General features: G+C 33.9%; 1 protein-coding gene and 1 non-coding gene across 5 annotated transcripts in view; both read right to left on the bottom strand.

The window, feature by feature from the left end:
- Positions 1 to 2,422: 2,422 nt before the first annotated feature.
- Positions 2,423 to 2,504, bottom strand: Trnas-aga (transfer RNA serine (anticodon AGA)). Its single transcript has one exon. It is a non-coding gene; the product is annotated as a tRNA-Ser (tRNA).
- A 1,306-nt stretch (positions 2,505 to 3,810) lies between these two features.
- Positions 3,811 to 21,054, bottom strand: part of Dora (zinc finger SWIM domain-containing dorado) — a 64,361-nt gene continuing 47,117 nt past the window's right edge. For 3 of the 4 annotated variants that reach the window (XM_077413068.1, XM_077413070.1, XM_077413069.1), the window contains exons 9-22: positions 20,381 to 20,995; positions 20,105 to 20,281; positions 19,840 to 20,026; positions 19,580 to 19,733; positions 19,287 to 19,443; positions 19,010 to 19,203; positions 18,429 to 18,921; positions 18,233 to 18,361; positions 17,932 to 18,142; positions 17,571 to 17,854; positions 17,395 to 17,499; positions 16,950 to 17,314; positions 16,681 to 16,830; positions 3,811 to 16,597 (exon numbers count right to left, since the gene is read on the bottom strand). In XM_077413068.1, coding sequence (XP_077269194.1) covers positions 16,531 to 16,597; positions 16,681 to 16,830; positions 16,950 to 17,314; positions 17,395 to 17,499; positions 17,571 to 17,854; positions 17,932 to 18,142; positions 18,233 to 18,361; positions 18,429 to 18,921; positions 19,010 to 19,203; positions 19,287 to 19,443; positions 19,580 to 19,733; positions 19,840 to 20,026; positions 20,105 to 20,281; positions 20,381 to 20,995 — 3,288 coding nt within the window. In that variant the 3' untranslated portion in view covers positions 3,811 to 16,530. The remainder of the gene's footprint in view (positions 16,598 to 16,680; positions 16,831 to 16,949; positions 17,315 to 17,394; positions 17,500 to 17,570; positions 17,855 to 17,931; positions 18,143 to 18,232; positions 18,362 to 18,428; positions 18,922 to 19,009; positions 19,204 to 19,286; positions 19,444 to 19,579; positions 19,734 to 19,839; positions 20,027 to 20,104; positions 20,282 to 20,380; positions 20,996 to 21,054) is intronic. The other variant, XM_077413071.1, reaches the window with a different exon arrangement.

The raw sequence follows: 21,054 nt of genomic DNA, 5'->3' as shown, positions 1-21,054 counted from the left end.
CCTAATAACACTCAAACGAGATGGTTTGTTAAGTCATAGCAATTAACATACCTTCGTAGAATAACACGATATAGTCCACCGTTTAAGCAAACTATAATGATAGTAATTATGATGTATTTTAAGTTATCTTTGTGTAGAAACTTTATTGCTTTTCATATTTTTAAAATAGTGTTTTTCCAATGGCGATTTATCTCGTCGTTATCCGTCTTAGATATTATTATCTTTATAACTTTATTTCGTCAATTATTTATGTCAACCCCACAAGGAAACCCGATTGATTACATGACGATGAAAAGAGACTTCAAAAAACCCAAATGCTTATCGTGCGATATCGCAGACTGACGCCGCGCCAGTTGCCGGGCGTATTTCTGCGGTGTTATATTGGTGTCACAAATCTTAAACGAAATGCAAATTGTAAATTGTTTTGCAAGATTTTATTGGCCGAATGAAGCGCAACATCCGTACTCTTAACAAATAATTGTTATACTTGCGTCACACAGTTCGTTCTATATATACGTCCTTCATGAGATAATATTCTACAAGTGGGACTTATCTGTTTTAGTTAACAAATAAAGCATTTATAAAATCTAAGATCTTTTGATCAATTTATTTTTGAACGTCTTATCGTGATTGAGCTAAAAAGCTGATCATATATTAGCATATTCGGAATCTTTATCGCGTTTTTTTAAATCTTAATCTTACAAATTTCTTATACAGTTTGGAGATAACTTTTCCTGCACAAGAGATAAAATAATTTCAAAGCATTAATTTAATTATTTAATTTTACAATAATATAATTTAATTATGTGGTATTATATATGTATCGAACAACTTGTCTAGTTACAATTCTAAGATACATATGCATGGAGTCCGTGCACGCAAAAATGCGATAAAATACATAAATCCGAAAAACTTGAAGAGCCGTCTGCCTTTACGTTTCAACTTAGTCTCCGTCAATTTACTGCTGATCTTGAATGTAAAATATGCCTTCGAGGTATCCACCTTCCCGTTCTCATTTTGGAACTCGTGCTTGGGCCGAGTTGATGAATCTTCTCATGAACTCGAGGGACGAATGCGGGTGAAAGGACACCTCTAGGGTAATCACGTCAAAGAGCTTTTGATCCCACATCAGGTAAGTACTTAAGTTGGCGCTGTCCGTCCGACGTGTTTTTGTTCGAGCCGATTATCAAAACAGGGGCTTCGGCATGTGCTTGAGACGGGATATCAAGCTTACGTCGTTCAGCATGGCGTTCAGTTCCGCGTAATTGATATCGTCGTTCGCATAAATGTAAATCAGCAGAGTGCGGGAAGAAGCGAAATCTCCCGGATGGAAGCCGAATCTTATTAGTCCTCCAGAGACAAAGATCCCGGGCGACGACGACGTCAACAGACGTTGCGTTCCGCGTCATAGATATCGTATATCCTGGCTGCGGTCCACTTGACGCTACAAATGCTTCGAAGCATTTCTTTTCTCTTTTCTTTCAATGAAGAAAGAAGGAGAAGAAGAACGCTCCAAAGCATTTGTAGCGTCAAGTGGACCGCAGCCCCTATATCCTAATAATTACATCTTGGGGACCAATCGATCGTAAGATCCCTTGGATCGCTCGGTCAACGTGTAAGCTTCCTGATAAAAATTTGAACGAGTGACGTCCATCGCGACGAAAAGATACGAAATAGCACTTGCAATCTCTTCATCGTTTCGTCGCCGATATTTTCTCGTTTGCGTGATTAAATACGTCGCCTGTCGAATAGGAATGGAGAACGCTGGCATTTTTTTTCCTAGGTACGCATGCACTCAAGTGATATGTCGGAGGTTGAGATGCTATTGATCCGTTATTATTCAATTGGTCGCACAGAGAAATAGCTACATAATAGCTTTATGTAAGGGCATTATGGGGTATTATGGAGAACAGAGTACGCGATTACGGTAAATCATATGTATATTGATTTTATCTATAATTGCAGGCAGTATCTTTTATACAAAATTATTCTATTTTGAATCACTGGATAATTACGTATTGCTTTTTCGTAATTCATTATACCATTCTCCGTCTACTTACGATCGATCACCGTTTACTTTTGTATCATCGCAATTTCCTAACATCCTCTATTCCATCGTTATCGATATAAATACGAATTATCTCGATTTGGAAAAAAAAAATATCGATAATTGATACGGCAAACACGACACACTGGCGCAATCGTGCACTCGTAACACAAATATCTCTTCAGCATTGCGATATCGATTACGAAATAGACTTGTATCATCGCACTGTAATTTATATATCTCTATAATACACTTATGAATTATTCTAAAAAAGATAAATATTAAATAATCATTGGCTTATTTAATATATTAATATTCATTCGATAATTGTTGCGTATATATCTATTCAATAGCAAAAAAAAATAAAATACCTTTCGCAGTCGGTAGGACTCGAACCTACGCTCCCAGAGGGAATCTGATTTCTAGTCAGACGCCTTAACCACTCGGCCACGACTGCTACGAGTGGTTCATGCCATTTTCATCATTTCATGGTGAGCCATACCTATATTTTTTAACACACACAAAGGTACTTATATTTCTTTTTTTATACATAATATGCGTATTTTCTGGTTTAATATTTTATGAAAACGACAAAATAGAATCTTTTCCTAATAAAACTGCCTTACTGCCTTACGAGCAAAAAAAATTTATTTCGCAAAGAAAAAAACAAAGAAATATCAAATGAAGCTCAAACAAAATCGTTGCATGAAGAAAGTAACTTTCTTCGTCGCATCTTTATTATCTTCATCCTTTATTACTTCCTTCGTTATCCCTTGGTGATGCATTTAAACGCGAGCGTTTTAAATAACGTATATATTATAGTTTCTGATTTCATGTTTTATTCAAACGATAAAAAGGAATCTTTTAATAATACAAGTAGCATAGAAATACGGATTCAAGTCATGTGGCGTTCAGGGGCGAAGCCGGCGAAGTTGAAACGGGAGATGAGTTTGTTATAGGATAACAATAAGGTAATGCCTGTAAGAAGTGTAGGAGGGAATCGGGAGGAGGGGTAGATGAGGTCTTTTCATCCAGATGAAATTGGTGATAAGGACCTGCCGCTAATCGGAGTGTAAAGGAGATTTTTGCGGCACTCTTTTGACGTCGTATCTGGCGATAGAAATATGACATTTGGATAAATAAGAGTATTATTATTTATTCAAACAGTATTATTAAAATGGTAATCTCTAATAAAAGAAAAATCTGTAAAAAATATTTTATTTTTATATTACTGAAAAATGTAATTTTTAATTTTTTTTCTTCTTTTATTCTTTGCCAAGTAAAGTTCGTAGACCAAATATATCTTCAAAGTTCGACTTCCAATAAGTGTCGTTGTCCTTGCGATATAGAACCGCCTATGCAACTGGAACCGCTGCATTATCTCAATATTTTTAAATATTACCATCTGAATTTGAGATCGACATAACGATGGCTGAAGACAGTTAAATGTTAAAATTGAAATTTTTTAAAAATAATATTAAAAGTAAAATGGTAAATATATGTATAATACTATATAAATTTACTGTGCAATAAAAAACAATTAAATAAACCTGCATAAAATTGCACGAAGAACATAAACTTTTTATTATCTTTATTATTATTTTTATTATCTTCATTATATTTATTATCTCTTTACTATCTTTTATATTACTTTTTTCTTATTTCTTTGGAAAATTCAGACGAGAATGCGTTGCATCGAGATATTTTCCGGATGACGTCGAGGTGAGTTTAGATGGGTGAAGAAAAAAGGATGCGGGGTGTGATCAATTTTAAAGTGTTCTATTAAAAGTCACGCAGAACACATTTGATTACATTAACGATCGACGGATTCATAAATAGATCCACTCCACAACATTCACGATTACCATGCCGTAATAGCTATAATAATAAGTACCTTAGCGGGGAATATAATGACAAATTTTATATATATATATTTATGTATATTTATATATATGTATATACTCTTACGCGTGTTCCGTAAAAGAGTAAGCGACAGTGGCTTCGTTCTTTTTGTTGGAATGCGACGAAGCCACCTTGACGCAATTATAATCTATAACAATACATCCACGACGATGTAAAATTGTACATTTGAATATATATATATATATGTATGTATGTATGTATATATATATATTTATTTATATTTATATTTATAGTATATATTACACACGCGTAATGCCCTTACGTGATATAATATATACGTGTCTTGATATACACATAATATGCGCATATTCTTGTTGCTTATAAAATATTTCTTTAACACCTAGAAGTTGAAAAACTCTACGCCCTACTCGATGACCTGAAGAGTAAACCTGATATATTATATACGATGATCGTGACGAATATATCTCAAATGACAAATGTTTGATCGAGAGCAAGATAGGCCTAACAGTTTTTATCCGCCGCCCGCACGTGCGAGACGATAATTAATTATAGCATCAGATGCGCGTATCGTCGCCTGACAAAGTCTCAAATCTATGCCAATAGCGGATTATAAGTGAAGCCGAGGCTTTCGTATCAAAATTACTTTTCTTCCCTCTCGCGATCGGATTTATGTCGAGTGTTAGGCCTATCCTACGTGGCACACGAAAGTTAAGGAGTTCTACAGTACCTAAATTCGCAACGTCGTTAGAAGCCCGATGTATATACCTATGCGCGATGTTAATTAGTAATACTTTTTTAAAACACACTTTCTTATCTCGAAAAATGTTCTTCAAGTAAATTAGAAATCTTGGGGGGGGGGTCCAAACAGGGAGGTTTTTCAAGACAAGATAATGCGATATTCGATTCTGACACCGAAGTTATCGATCAACGACGTGATCAAATTTTCTTACACATGCAGTCAACGTGTATTTTTATATATTTATGTGGAACAGCGTAGCGATGTGGAGACTTTAATCGTCTTTCTTAAGATTATGGAGATTCAACCCGCGGTTAAATTACACTTGCGCATGTAGTAAACACGTTGATCAATATTTCGGCCAATATCGGGCTTTATAACGAATATTAAGGTAAAGGTACCAATACCCGGACATGTACCTATATATCTGGACACCTTTATTATTTATAAGTATAACGCGAATTAAAATCAAAGATAAAAGTATTTTTCTTGTAGTTTGAAACTTCAGTTATAATATCCAAACGTTTATTTTCATAAATTTATATTTTTTTAAAGGTTTCCAGACACAGATACGTGTCCGGGTATTGGTACCTTTATCTTATAGTCCTATAGGGCATAGCGCTCGACGTCGACACAAAGCTGCAGACTGATCTTAATATCTAAAACTTACGTATTATACTCCGATAAGAGTGATCGGTCAAACTACTACGATGTCGCAGGATCGTACCACGACAAGGACTCGACTTTTCGAACCGGGGCAGGGGGAAACGGGGGAAGGGGTTAAATTTCGTTAAAATCTCTGAAAACTTGTCATCCCTCGAAAAATATACTCGGCGCGATCGAATTTCGCGATCCTCTCTCGCCGAATCTCCATTATATATCTTCTACTGTGCCTTCGAGAGAAATGTCGTGTCCCTCGTAATCGCGATCGAGCGGCAACACAGACCTGTGTGGGTATCATATATTTACAGTACAAATATTTCCTAATATATCTCAAACTACAAATCTGTCCGGCTTACAAGATAAAGACAGAATAAACATCATAAAATCAGGGTCAGTTCGAAACAAACTGTGAGAGTAATCACCGTTTTATCAAGCGGGCAGACGAGATCAGTGCTCTATTCGCGATTCTTTCTGATAGGTATAAGGAATTAGAGATTGCTTCCAAATTTTCGCGAAGACTCCATGTGATTATTTAAATAAGATTTCAACGATGGAAATATATAGATGGAAATTATTACGATGCTTTAAAAAGTAAAAAATGGTATCATTATTTCAGTATCGAGATAGTTACATTATTTCTACTATGTTTGATGATTAGGTAAAACAGGGTACATATATTAATTCAAATTAAAGATGCGAGCAACGTCTTATGACCAATTACTCTCAACTATCATTTACATCGTTAGAAATGTCCACACACATCTTGCTCTGTCGCTGGTGCCTCTAAAAGAGATACGCTTTTTTTTTACGTCCGGTAAAAATACGGAAGGGATTTCAATCTGGAATGCTTTCTTCATGTTCATCTGCAGTTCATGCTGCAACGTCGACGGGACATCGTCGACGTTGCAGCAATTCGTTGCTGCAATTCTCATATCACGCCAAATTATCTTTTTCTTGACATCACGTTGTCTTACATCTTTTTTTTTTTTTTTTATCTGTCTAAACTGAATGCTTTAACGATAAGATCTCAACTTAATGTATTGCTGTACATATATTTTTTGCTGATACGCAATAGAATACGGTTACAAGGGCGCAATCATCAGAAGAATTGAATTTGCAAGAATGCATTAGAGACTCCAGAAGTATATGACTCTTTATACTGATAACGACATTGCATGTCTCAATAACGTGGCAAAATCAAAATATGTACACACGTGAAGAAAATGTTGTAGGTGACATCGATATTAAATTATATTATCGATTTTTTTCACTTTTAGTGAAAAGCCAAACTCTTTTCTTATTCCACAAAACGTGTGGCTTTATAATTCTCTCTCTCTTTTGCTCCCTTTCAGGTGTATTAGTATCAATTAGTATTCAATATCTTCCATTTAATGACAATATATTAGCGCGACTTTCTCGTCTCTTTTTAAGAGATCGAATGTCGGCTAGAGTTCACAATAATCGCGTTATTTCATTTGCTTCTTGAAGATTTCTTTTTCTCTTTCTTTCAGAGAAACACGAGTGTTTTACAGCAAAGTATTCGCACAGCGTTGAGATACACGCATATTCTGTGTTTTCGCGACTTTTCATATACAAGCATATACAAAAAATTTATATCTTACAAGTACGTGTCGTAAATTGAAGTGAAATTGCTCGACCAAGTGCGTGGTAAAAAGAAATGTTTAACTGTCTCAGAAACTTTCAAATTGATTGTTAAATTAATTTTCATTTTATCATTCATTATTGGTATCCATGCAAATTGAGTACCGAAATGAGAACGATGCGCTGGCGCAATATCATCTTAAATTACGGTGCACGTAAAATAGACAACATATTCTAGCATAGCCTACATATATTCTATTATCTAAATACACCTGAATACCTAGTACATATGTATGTCCATCGCGGAAGGACGACATTTCCCTCCCAAGTCCTCTCTTCGCGAGATGTGGGCCGCAGCCTCTCTACCGCTAAAAATCCTCTAATCATAAGTAGGCTAATGAAACGTCTCTACGACTCTACGAGCATATATTTATCGATTATGCGCATAATACACAAATCTAGGATCAAATACTATGACGACGTTTCCTCTCCGTAGATCATTTAATATAGATGTTGCTTAAGAGAGAGAGAAATGTTTGTATGAGAAATATGCAAACAAAACACATTGCATGTACGTCTTCTTTATCCAAGTGAGATCTTTTTGATCGTGACGCGAAGTATTTGTATAATATTGTTAACTGTCTGTGTAACGAAGAGTGGGAATCACGACAGTTAAGGCTCGATGCAGCGTTTTCTATCTTGTAAGAAAAATATCAATCAGCTATCCTCATCGACAGTTAAAATTGACTAATGATAACGATGCCAATAAATTTATCCTTCATTAATGCAAAATTCTGTTCGAATTAAGCTTTATATTGCCGATTTGTATCAGCAAAAATTAGCCATTAATCTTCTTTCGTTTTAATTTAATCGATAGAAACTTATTAGATTGAAAGAGAATCTTCTCACAGATGAACAAAAACACATTTGTGTGCATGAAATAATTAGCAAGTCGATATTATCACAAAACAATTTTACTAATTGAGAATACTATATATCCATAATTTTTATAATTCTTTCGTAGTGCAATTAATGTCTGCGAGGCGTCAGAAATTGATTTCAAAAAGTTAGTTTTTCGAGATATTGTTGCCAAGAAGGAAGATAAAGAGAGATAAAAGGAGTTATATATATTACATTGTTTTGAGAAATACCGAAGCGAAGCCTTAACTTCGTGGGAAGTGCGCAGAATATATCTGTCTCCGATGCTTGGCAGCATCAATGTCGTGACGCGACGTTGTTAAACGCTTAGTATTGCTCTCTCAAATCGCAATCATCGTTACGATATCGTAAATTAGTGGCAGTGCGATTTAATGCTTCTCACGTACGTATTAAGTCCTCTAACATGACGCTTCTCGCTTATCTAAGAATACGTAGCCGCTCTGAATCTCGTTCGGCGCTATCTCAAAACGCCGCTACAAAACAAAAACGCACGAATGCCAGCTGCGTTATCGTTATAACGGCATGTTATAACACGCCGAAGCAGAATGCCATTCCTATACATTTAAGCATTTTCCGCACGCGTAGATCGCCAGATCTCAAAGAATGACTTCTGCCAATAAGATTAATCAGATTAATCGGACTACCGCTTGCTTGTTAAATGTCGCTCTGAGAAGCTCAATTTTCTAAGGCAAATCTTGACTGCAAGTATAATGTACACATTAATTCGTTAAATATATTTTACACGACGAAGCACAACAAACGATTATAGTGGATTTACAGAATTCGCGATACACTAGCCCACATCGATGTCATTTCAATATTTTACGAGTCGAGAATTAACGAAGAATATTACGTAATTACAGACAGTAAACAATATCATAGACGAATTACACAAACGGTAGACCTTATAGAACGTCTCTCGGATTGTGGAAAGTGGTTTCACATAGATTTTGACGAGGCACTGTTCAGAGTTCATACTAAAAAACAACAACAATTGTTTATCTTGTAATATACTTCGCGCGATGTGTTAACTTCGTGCGTGTACGTGTTATAAGCATTTAATTATATAGTAAAAATAAATCTTCTTTCCCTCTTACCGTTTACACGTCACGGTATTTAGATTATTTAAATTTTTTTAACTTACTTTTAGGCTACCAGATTTAATATAAGCAATGAAATATCTCTTTCTTTATTTTTTCTATGATAGCACAACAGGTGATTCAAAAGATAAATTGTAATAAATGCAAGATATTAAAATAATTTCATAAATATCATTTACAAGCCTATGTTAATTATTTTTGATAAAATGATAAGGAAAATGTGACAATATTCATTTATTTTCCATCGAAAAAAATAAAAATAAAAGTAATGATCGGATGCTAAAAAAACAAGGTACAAAAAAATAAAGACAAGATTTTTCCAATTGTATTTCGTCGGAGGCTGGTGTTGCATGGATAAACGGCTCAACACTGAAGCTGATATGTCGGCTGTAATATTTTTCTTTTTTATTTATGTGTATATATATATATTGTATATATATCTCAAATTATTTAATTTAAAAATTACAGAGATCATTTCGTTTACGAACTGTCAATAATGACAAATAAGAATACGTTACGATCAGGTATAGCATAATGTAAATTATGATTACAATGAGAAACGAAATTAAATATAAGTAACGAGGTGAAAGAAAAGAAGAAAATAGGAAGAAAACGTAAAGATTCATTAGAGAATAATAAAGTGCTAGAAGATAGTAAAACTTACGTACTTTCATCAAAATTTGAATATAACATTAAGTAATTATTTTATATATATATATATATATATATATATATATATAGGTTTCATTCTACTATATCGTTACATAAATAAACGTCACTGTGTGTTATTTAAATTTGTCATTTTTTACAAAAATAAAAAAAAGATAAGAATTAATTCTATCTATCAATGAAAGTAAAATTTCCCTATCTAATTGCGGCCAGAAATGCGAAATTAACTTAAAAAATGACATTCGATGATTCTTCCGACATGAGTCAAAGTCCAAACGTGAATTTTGATTTTTGACCGTTATTATAATGTACACGCATCGTTCTTTTATGCAAAAGATGCTTTTATAAATCAGCATCAGTAATATTTCTGATGTTCAATACATCCTATTCATTATCTGATTAGCATACGTGCGCGCATGTAGCATTGTTCTTCTTTACGTTGATCGTGCGAGTCACAAAGTAAATATGCACATGTAAAACTTAATGTAATAGCGGATTCGATTGGATGCAGACTAAAATTTATATACTACTAGTTTGTTCAAGTGTAAAAGCATAAAAATAAGTCTATATCGAGCGAACGAACAACGAACAGCGTCAGCAATTCATTCTTGCATCCGATACACATTCTTAGAATCCCGCCTTTTCGCTTACAAGGCAATATGCTAAGAAAAGTTTTTAAATCGATTTGATTTTTCACATTCGGTGCTCGTTCTTATACCGACATACTATATGTATATAGATCTGACTGGTAAAGTTATTTATCTACCATGCGTGCGGTTTTATATAAATTCGTGTATGTAATATTCGCCTGAGTCGTACATTTCAGTGGGCGCTAACGCGCATTACTGCATCCAACAGAATTCGCATAAAGATTTATTTTATACAACATATATTTAAGCTTATTCGTTTACTCATATCCAAGAGTCTTATCATACTTAATCTAATTCATATGTTTTACGTACATATCAGTAAAAATACAGCAGAATATCTTTTTCGGATTACATTCAAATATTATAAATTAATCGTCGTTTTACATATAAAATTAATAAATATAATTTCACTTTTTATAATTTCATATTTATGTGACCCCCTTATTTTCAAATTTTCTCTTTCTTTTTATTTTCTCCCCTTTCTTCCCATCTTTCGCCTTCTTTTATAAAAAAAAGCTATAAGTATGCAGTATAGGATTGTCATCATTAAGTTGTATTGCAATTTATACAGAGTGGTAGTTAAGTACTCTAAGGGCCGATATCACAGTCTCCGATTAAACTCACTCTTCGTCTCTTTCTAGGGGGACAGTTAGAAAGAGACGAAGAGTAAGTTTAATCGGAAAATCACGTTAATCGGAGACTATGATATCGGCCCTAAAAGGGGTGATTTCTCACACAAATCCAAGACGACAAATTCAAAACTTTATATGACCAAAACGACTAAGTTTAAAAAAATACAGGGTGCCAAGATTACAGGAACAATTTCGTTATTTTCAAAAAGTTCGAAAACCATTCGGGTTATTTTGATGAAATTTAAACACAGGTTGTATTTTTGACCAAACTGACATTTATTCTTACGTTAACTCTGAAATTTAAAGTTTCATGGGCACCGCGCTACAGCGGATGATTAATAACTGAAGGACTTGGGTTCCCGCCCGGGCCTTCATCTCATATTTTCCTCGTTTAAGGTCAGACATGTATCGTATCATCGTATCGTATCATGATATTTTCTTATAAAAATGATAAGCCAAAAGGCCTTATTTTCAATCTATAAGATACGAGATACGAATACGGATTGAAAACAAGCCCTTGGCGTATAATTATAACCAACATATTCGTATTTTAATAAAAAAATATCATGATACAATACGATGATACGATACAGTGCGCACTAGTTCTGCCAATGAAAAACGCTATTAAAGTTTCATTAAAATAATAACCCAAATAATTTTCAAAATTTTTAGAAATAACAAAATTTTTCCTTCAACTTTGACACTCTGTACTTTTAAACCAAGCCGTTTCGGACATATGGTCATACGAAGCTTTCGTTTTGAATTTGTGTGAGAAATCCACTCCTTAAAATCTTTTAGAGTACTTAACTACCACCCTCTATATCATGTAAAGTTTAACAATTGAGATTCGAAAAAAATGGCGCTTTTATAATTCTACTTTTACAAAATGTGACTGAAATTTTTTATCCAATTTTATAGCTAAAGACGTGTAAAATTAAATAATTTAATGTATATTTTTGATGCTTTTTTGCGTATTTGATGTGAAACAAAATTCACAATTAAGTTAATCTTGATTTTTTACACTTTTATATATAATATGTATCTATTATACGTATATATATTTATATACATATGTATCTAATAAATAATATATAATGTATATATATATATATATAATGTATATATATAATATCCGTTCACTCGTTATTGAGATCTCAAAATCTCGGGTACTTGCAACTTGCAACTCGTGCGTTCGCGTAAAAAAGTCACGGTGCGGTCTCCGCGCCGTAAATATATATATATATATATACATAAAGTATTAAATAATGAACGTATGCATATATATTATGTACACATTTATAAAATAATAAAATATGGGCAAAAAGCACACCAATGGATAATTGACGAACTCATCAACCAATTTCTCTTTATCAACCAGCGTTTTCTCGGCTATTTCATTTTTCTGTGTAAGACAAGAGATCATAACTAATAAAAAAGTAACTAAATAACAGTAAGTAAATAACTAAAAATACTTGATTAACAAAAAGTACAATTACGTCGTAAGTGTGTTATTTCACTTGCAAAAAAAGTCACGCTGTAAAAAGATAAACATCATAAGTTTGGGTGCAATGTTCAAATATAAAATAGATAAGATGCAAGCCTGTAAAAGTGTATTAAAACAATCCAAAAATAAGATAGGTAAGATGCAAGCTGAAAATGTATTCAAACAAGTACAAAGAAAAGATATCAATAAATATCAACGAATATTAGGGAATAAAATAAAATCACATAAAAAAATTCCACTTGACTTCGTTTCTCTTAGGAGAGAAAAAATAATAAGAAAAACTTTCCATTTACGACTGGCCATCACTCTATCTTACTTGATCTCTGAATTCTTCAATTAACAAGCTGTTTTTTCTGTTTTTAGTTACTGAAATATTGTAACAAATTATATAGTTCTTCACTCTTGCTCTTAGTATATGTTCAGCCTATAAAACGTAATATAAAAAAACATGAACATTTTTTTATACTATTATATACTGAATTTATATTTAACTATTCATATTTAATATAAGCTAATTTATATGTTTTTGCCGGTAAATGATTCTATCAGCACAATACTCTTTTATAACATATTCAAATTGTATCATGTTACATACTACTTGACTATTCTACAGTATTGAACTATAGAATAAACTAATTAAATAATTTACTATTAATTATATTTAAAAATTAACAAAAAAGTTTTTTATATTCTTAAAATCAATTTTTAAATATAAATTTTATATGTGATATAAATTATATATATTATCCTTTCTATCTTCTTCTTTTTTTTTTAATTTTTCTTTTCGGTCTTTTTTAATAAAAAAAAATAAAATAAAATAAAACAAAATTAAATTAAAACAGTGAATATGCAGTTGTTCTATCACCGACTTCTTTAAAATTCATGAAGTACTGCATTACTTTTCTTTTTTAGAGAAAGTATTATATCGATTTCTTCGAGATAGTTTTGACATGAGAAAAACTGCACGATCATCTAAAATATAATATAAAAACGATATTTCTCACATATAGCACCTGCCTATCGAATTCTTGCCTATTTATTCATAAAGATTCTACTTCTTCGTTTATTTGGAAATATTTAATAAGCTTCAAATCGATGGCCATAGAATCTTTTCTTGTTGACTTTTGTGTTGTCATGGTTATTACATATTTGATACCATTCTTACTCTAATTTTACTTTAACAATGTTCCATCATATTTTCTTGTCAACAAAATCATTAAGAGAATGATCGATTCCTTTGATCATTAAAATCATAGTGGCATTTGTCTCGAATTATATTTAATTAATTATGCAGCTTCAATTCGCTTAATACTTGCAGCGTCACTGCAAAGTTATTTGATATTTTGAGTTTAATTTATACATTTTTATACACTTTATGCAAAAGATAATTTTGTGGATCAGCTAATTGTTTTCATTATGATTCAAACAGTAAAAATTTACATAATTTTACATACATTTCCGTATATGAACCTAAAATAAAGAACGCATCACTTTATACAGAAAACATTTTTGTAAATCAGTAAATTGTATTTTTTTATGATAATGGACTTAATTTTGATAGCTCTTCTCTATGTATGACTTTATAAAACGAAGATATCGTAGATGCTTTAGCATGCATTTGCTAGCTTTATTTCTACATAGTCTGAGTCACAAAAAGATAAATTGATATATTAAAATTTTGAAACCTAAAATTCATCTACATGTCATCAACGGGAGCTTTCCAGCAAGCGACACAAGTCGACACAAACGTCGTTCTATCTTTCTTTTTTGGCAATGAATAACAAAGACCAAACGACAGTTGTGTCGACTTGTATCGACTTGTGTCGCTTGCTGGAAAGCTCCTAACATTTTCATGACATATCACATGTGGTTATTTAAAGATATAAAAACTGAGACCGTTTAAAGAAAACTGTATGTCGCTCTTATATAAAATTATGAAAATTTTCTCTTTAATTGCAATTAAAAATGTAAAATTAACAAATAATTTTACGCGAAGCCACTCTTTATAGCACTCTAATTGATATCTAAACTAATTGAACTTAATTCATATCATTGATAAAAACTCATTACTCAATATTAATCCTATAAATTATAGAATCAAAAAGTGCGTTATATATTTTATAAATCAATTTAATTTAATATTATAAATTTTTTTTAAGAATTATATAATTTCTTATAATTTAATATGATATCTGTTCTCTTCTTATCTCTTTTTTCTATTTTGCGCGATAAAATATTTTATGTGATTTATTATTTACTTTAATAATTCTCGTAATTCTTTACTTTGATCAAGTAAACGAGGTAACTTCACGAACTTCACAAATATATGCAAAGAATAGAATTTGCGCTCTAGTAATATTAAAAAGTATTTCAAATAATATGATACTATTTAAAGTCAAAATATAAATTTCAATCAAAAATAGTAATGTAATATATGTATATCATTGTATGTGCAAATGCTTCCATAGATCAGTGCACTCGATGCTTCATCATCTCTATAAGTCTTATTAGTAGAAAGCAATAGCATATGGCAATCCTGTAATAGTTGTATTATGACAACTAAATATAATATATATTGTAGAATGCATTAATGTTAAGTAAATTATTTAGTATTATAATTTTTAATAAAATGTTAATTTTATATTCATAATGTTGTACTAATTATTATAAAAAAGTTCTAAATTTTTATGCAAATGTTAATTGTAGCATAACACATAAAGATAATAATGTATAATGCTCTATACATTTGAATATTTTAACAATTAAATATATGTTTCATAAATATTTGTAATATACATATAATATGTATAATTGTTAAATATGTATAGATACATACTTGAATAAAAAGTGTGTATATACAGGGTATTCAACGTAACGGTCCGCACGATTTTTGAGACGCTTCCGATAGTTTAAAAAAAGATTGTAAAGTGAAAATTTATCTACTTCATGCAAACTACAACCTCCAATAAAAAAAAATTAGAAAACATTTTTTTTATAAAGTCAATGTCACCTTAAATTTTTTCAATTACACCATGTTGTTTTTTTCCATAATATTGTAGATTTTTACTGATATTATGCGTTTATAATGCGAAAATTGTCCCCGGACAACTTTCAGTGTTTATGTTTTCATTTCTAGTCAGAACTTCTTAAGTACTGAAGAAAAATTCAATTTATGAATATTTTATTATTTATTTTAAATGACATCAAGTTACTCAAATAAGATAATAAAAGTTATAAAAACAACATTTTTCCAATAGACTTAATATTTGTGTTCTCAAATATATAAAATATGCGAGTTTTTAAAAATTGGCGATAATAATCATATACTGCATTTAGTCATAAGAAAAAAAAATATATAAATCTTCTAAATATATTAAACTTATTCATTCACTCAGAATTTATTTATCTTAATATAAAAATATATGCTATGTATACTTTATGACTCGCACGCGTACGACTGATATGACTCAAAGTCAGAACATGAATTTTGATTCATGGCCGTTAATATAATACACATATCACTTTATGCAGAAGATTCTTACATAAATCAGCGCACTGAATGTTTCATCATTTCTATGTAGATCTTACTATGCGAGCAATAATGCATATATGTAAAACTTAACACGCAAGCTTATATATTAAGCTGTTTTTACTCTTATTCATATTAAACCTAATCTAACTCATATATCTTCAACTAATCATCTTGATCATCTTGATCGTCATCAACTACTCACGCGTTTCTAGATACATTAACTAAACTTGAGATAAATCTCGTTCGTCTCTGTTATTGATCCCCTGAGAACCACGGCTGTCGATTGGTTCTTGCCATGCGGATGGTCCCGGTAGACCGGTTATCTGGTGTTGAGGAGGTGGCGGCAACTGATGTGCCGCTGGCTCCTCAATGATGCATGGTATGGAGATTTTATCCCAAGCGAGCTTATTGACTGTAGCCAGCCCGTGAACGCATACGACGCTCTGTGGATGGGGGTGACAGGGATGTTGATGCTGTAATACGAGAGTTGTTGTCGGTGGTGGAGGCGGCAGGGATGGTTGAGGGTGAGGAGGAAGGGAAGTGAGCCACGTCACGCCTGGCTCCGTCCTGTGTCATTTGCCGGTTTGTTGTAACGCCGCATTGATCTGCGCCCACAGATCCTTATTACAAGACTGAGATCTGTGTAAAAAAAAAGGAATATCGTTAGCTTCTCTCATTTCATTCATATCCATCCATTATAATATTTTTGTACTTGAATTTACCTTTTGATCGATTGTAACCACTCTTTAAACTGAGTATTTCCTTCAGGATTGATTTGAAAAGCAGCCCTTGCTGCGCAAACAATACTGGCAAACTCTTCATAATCGCCAGCTGTTAAATGATATAGCTTTTGATGCATGCACTGAATGTACCTAAAATCAAAACGCACAAGTTATTTTTTGACAAAATTTAAATAACCTGATTCAAGACAAGATTTATATATAACTATCTTTTATTTATTTATTTTTATATAATAAAAAACGGTACTCACATCTGCTGGCATTTGTGTACTAGCGGAGCCAAGGCAGATCTCAAGTGCTGTACGATGAGCGCCGGATTGTTTCTAGCAAGATATTGAGCCGCTTCCAGAGCAACATGGTGAAGGACAAAAGGACTCACAATGCTATTTACAGCACAGATGCAGAGTTGATGCATATACTGCGTGCCAAGCCGTTTTGCAACTCTGAGCAAGAACTTAACGTCTTCTCCATAGGGCGGATTTCGCGCGTATTTGGCTTGAGGCCGATCATCATGTACTCTGCGAGCTAAAGTATCTAACGCTAGCATACCTACACGATATGCAGAGATGAGAGTCCGTAATTGTTGTTGATTAAACGTCTGGCTTTGTCTATGAACCTAGGATAAAAAAAATAAACAATTTTTATCCATGGCTAGATATATTACATTACCACGTACACTGTATTGTTGGGAATTACCTGAGGTTGAGCTCTCACAGTCGATATTATAGACTGCGTCTGAACTAACGCGGGTCCAGGTAAGCTGTTTTGTCCAGGAAGAGGGCCCGCTACTCCTGCTTGGACCTGAATAAAGATAGAAAATTATATTTCTAATACATACTGAGACTAAAAATGAGCAGTAGGGTAATGCTTACTGGTATAGGTTGTTGCATCGTGTATAAGTGGCGCGTTCCCGGTGTTGGTGGAGGTTGCGGTGTGTAGTACGGTCCAGGCGGGGGTGGAGCGGCCGGAGATGGATGGTGTGGATGCGGTGTATGTTGAGGGTGTCCGGGATGATGTGGAAATGGATGATACATTTGCATATGCGGTGCGGGTGGTAGAGCAACTCTGTGCGAGGGCATCGGACCGCTGAACGTCGCGATAGAATGATGAGGATGTACAAAGCTATATGGGCTCACGGCATACGGCATGCCAACTCCTAGAACATTATAAAAGTTCAATGATATTTAAAAAGTTCAATGATAATTCTGAGAAAAGAAAAATCGTCAGTTTTACCTAAAGGCGCCAGAGTCGTAATCGTTGGATGAGTATAGTGCTGAGGAGGTGGTTGTGTGCTCGTAACGACAACCGTCTGCGCCGGTCCGGGCATCATTTGAGTATTCGTCAGATCAACAGAAGGTCCTGGATCAACTAGTAATACTCCATTGAGATCCAATTGTAGAGGGTCATGAGGAATTTCATCCTGCTGATCTCCACCGGGAGTTTGCTACCAAAACAAAAAAGTATAAAGAGATGTTTAATAAATTAATCGACATATAAGTATTACCAAGTAACAATTTGCTTCACTCAAACTTACCCGAAGATATAATTCGTACCAATATTTTGCCACCTGGAAAAGCACTTCTGGATAAACACCACCTCCTTTTGCAGTGTGCTCCACAGTGACACAAGCTTTCTCCAACATGGCCTCGCTCTGTTCCTTGCACTGAAAAAAATAAAAGATTTAATAGCTATTTGTTCGTACATATTATATCTGATTACATTGTACATACCTGAGATATAGCTCTCTGAATTTCATTAGGATTAAGCGCATGTGCATGCGGTAGGCAAGATAAAGCAAGTTCCGCTGCTGCTCTAACCATATTCGGATCGCTACCTCTTGAAGACTTATCAGCTATACTGACAGCTTCCGGTGGCGTCAAGTGTCCTTCCCAACTATCAATGAGAAACCAAATTGCTGGAGCTCCGATTTCCATTGCTTGACCGGTTATCCAGGACACATGACTTGAGTATGTACGACTTAGCCAATTCGGGCTGACGCAATTATGAAGACCGAGGGCATATAAGCCAAGTTGGAAAGCACACATGTGAAGTGCTCTATGGGGACCATGATGATTTTGACTAGTAGATGGTTGAGTAAATAACGAAGTTGAACTGGTACCACCAGCCTTCGATAAGACAGTCTTCGCTAATTCGCACATGAAGTGCGCGCTTGCTTCTGACGGTTGATTGGGAATAGACGGATATAGTCTTTTGCTCTTATATCTAGATGAGCAAAACAATAAATATAAGTTGATGCGCAACATAATATATCACATCATAATATACATGTAATATTTCTATAAACACATACCGTGTTTCTTTAGTTCTAATAGGCACAGGTGGCTGCACAATTTGCGGTTGTATATTTAATGTACTTATACCACCCTCTAGTTCCGCACTTGTACTGCTATGAGGCCTGCTGTTTGCGCCAATGATATTTTCACCGCCGTTATCAGTCCCAGCTAGAGGAGACGAACGTTCTTCATCGTGAACAAATCGTGCCATCTGAAATTTTACAAGATGTCTCATTGAACGTTATGTGCAAATTTTGCAAGCTTAGTATCGCAGGAAATATCTTAGGTTCTTACTTCGCTTTTTGTAGGAGGATTGGAAGTGTAATAACTACTGAGAATAGGTGACTTAATAAGTTGATGAACATCTCGATCCAACAACTTGTCCATTATTCTGGCCAACTTTACAGGATCATCTTTGTAATGCACGAGCAAAGTAATAGCCAAATCTCCTCTGAAACAAAAAAAAAAGATTGTTACATTAATATACGCGCGCGCACATGTACACATATTACGTGTATGTAATATTATACGCTATACATTAATATTATACATTAATATTATGTATCAATAATATATATGAATGTTACCTTTGTCTGCGGGTTCCTTCACAAAGAAGTGGATGATCTGCTTCACTTACGTTTGCCTTCAATCCCAAAACAGCTACGGCGGCGTCAAATCCAAGATTCGGATCGATCTCTGCAGGTAGTTTTACTCCTGTGAAATATTTCATATTTCTATTCTCTGTTTGACAAAGAAATATTTTTTTCCATATATAAATATAAATACAATTCAATTAGATATTTATTGGTAGGTTTAAAATACGCATTATTAAGAGAATGTTTCGTACTTGGTACATCAAGTGCATCATATATAAAACTCGCCAACATGATAGGTAAGAGCGCGTGTCCTCTCGATCTCATGACTCCATCTCTCAATTGTTCAGCTCTCTGTTTTATCATAGCTAATTCAGTCGGTCCTAAGGGAATTCTTTTCAGCAAAACTACCAATTCGCTTTCTTGATGAGCCAATTTGACCTAGTTAAATTGAAGATAACCATTAATTTCACGAATGACATAAAATAAAATTTGTCTCGTTGTTCCGTTTAATCTCACTTCTAAAGGTTTTGTATTTGCCGGTGGTCTAGCCATCTCTAAGCCAAAAAGACCCACGCGAAACGCCAGATTGTGATATTCTGGATTCTCAGCAAGTACTGTGCACAGGAATCCACATTTTGCTAAAGTCGCTGACGCAAGACATGTTACCTGATGAGACGCTGGATTTACATGTTGCTGTAACGCCAAAATTACATGTTTCTTTAGCATTTTATTTATTTTAATCTAGCGGATAATTCCTATCTTCAGAAAGAATTCTCTATTTTAAGAACGTACCCTTTTTCGTTTGTTCTTTACCGGCACTGGCGGTCCCTCGATCATAAGATCGGGAGGATTGGCCAAAAGTTCCTCGGCTAGCTGTACTCCAATAATACAGGCTTCTCTCGTATGACCATGAGCATAAAGTCCTTCTGCCCGCGCGAATAAAATGTCCCAGGGGTCTTCTGTTTTCTTTAAATTATTTAGAACTACACTGGCATCCTGAGTGGTGGCGGTATGCATATTGCTTTTAGCATATTTACTCGGCAGGCCACTATTATTGGTTACAGCTTTTGGATCGTAATAGTAAACATTGTACTCGTCACCGGAAGGACTGTCACTACTGGATGAGGAGCTCTCGTCTTTGAACGGCCTCCCAGCTTCCTTCTCCTGATCGGATTCTTGTTCGTTCTTAACACTGGCCCCTTTGGGCACAACCGCACGCGATTTATCACGGCACTCCGCAATATTCGTCCTACTGCGCTTCGAGTTTTCGCAGGCGGGTTTGTTATTACTACTATCACTACTATCACTATGTGTCTCGGACGAGGCGTTTGAGCGATGCTTGTCCGAGCCTTGAGCGTTCTTCATACTAACGTTACTGTTGGAAGATGACTCGCTACCAGCCCCTTCCTAAAATAACATATTGTCATAATGTAATTTTGGGAAATATATCGCAAAAAAAAGCCACA

Source organism: Temnothorax americanus, unplaced genomic scaffold, assembly GCF_048541705.1.
Source record: "Temnothorax americanus isolate GAGA-0224 unplaced genomic scaffold, ASM4854170v1 Scaffold32, whole genome shotgun sequence".
Lineage (NCBI taxonomy): Eukaryota > Metazoa > Arthropoda > Insecta > Hymenoptera > Formicidae > Temnothorax > Temnothorax americanus.
Note: the sequence above shows the minus strand (reverse complement) of the source record. Positions and strands in the feature narration are given on the sequence as shown.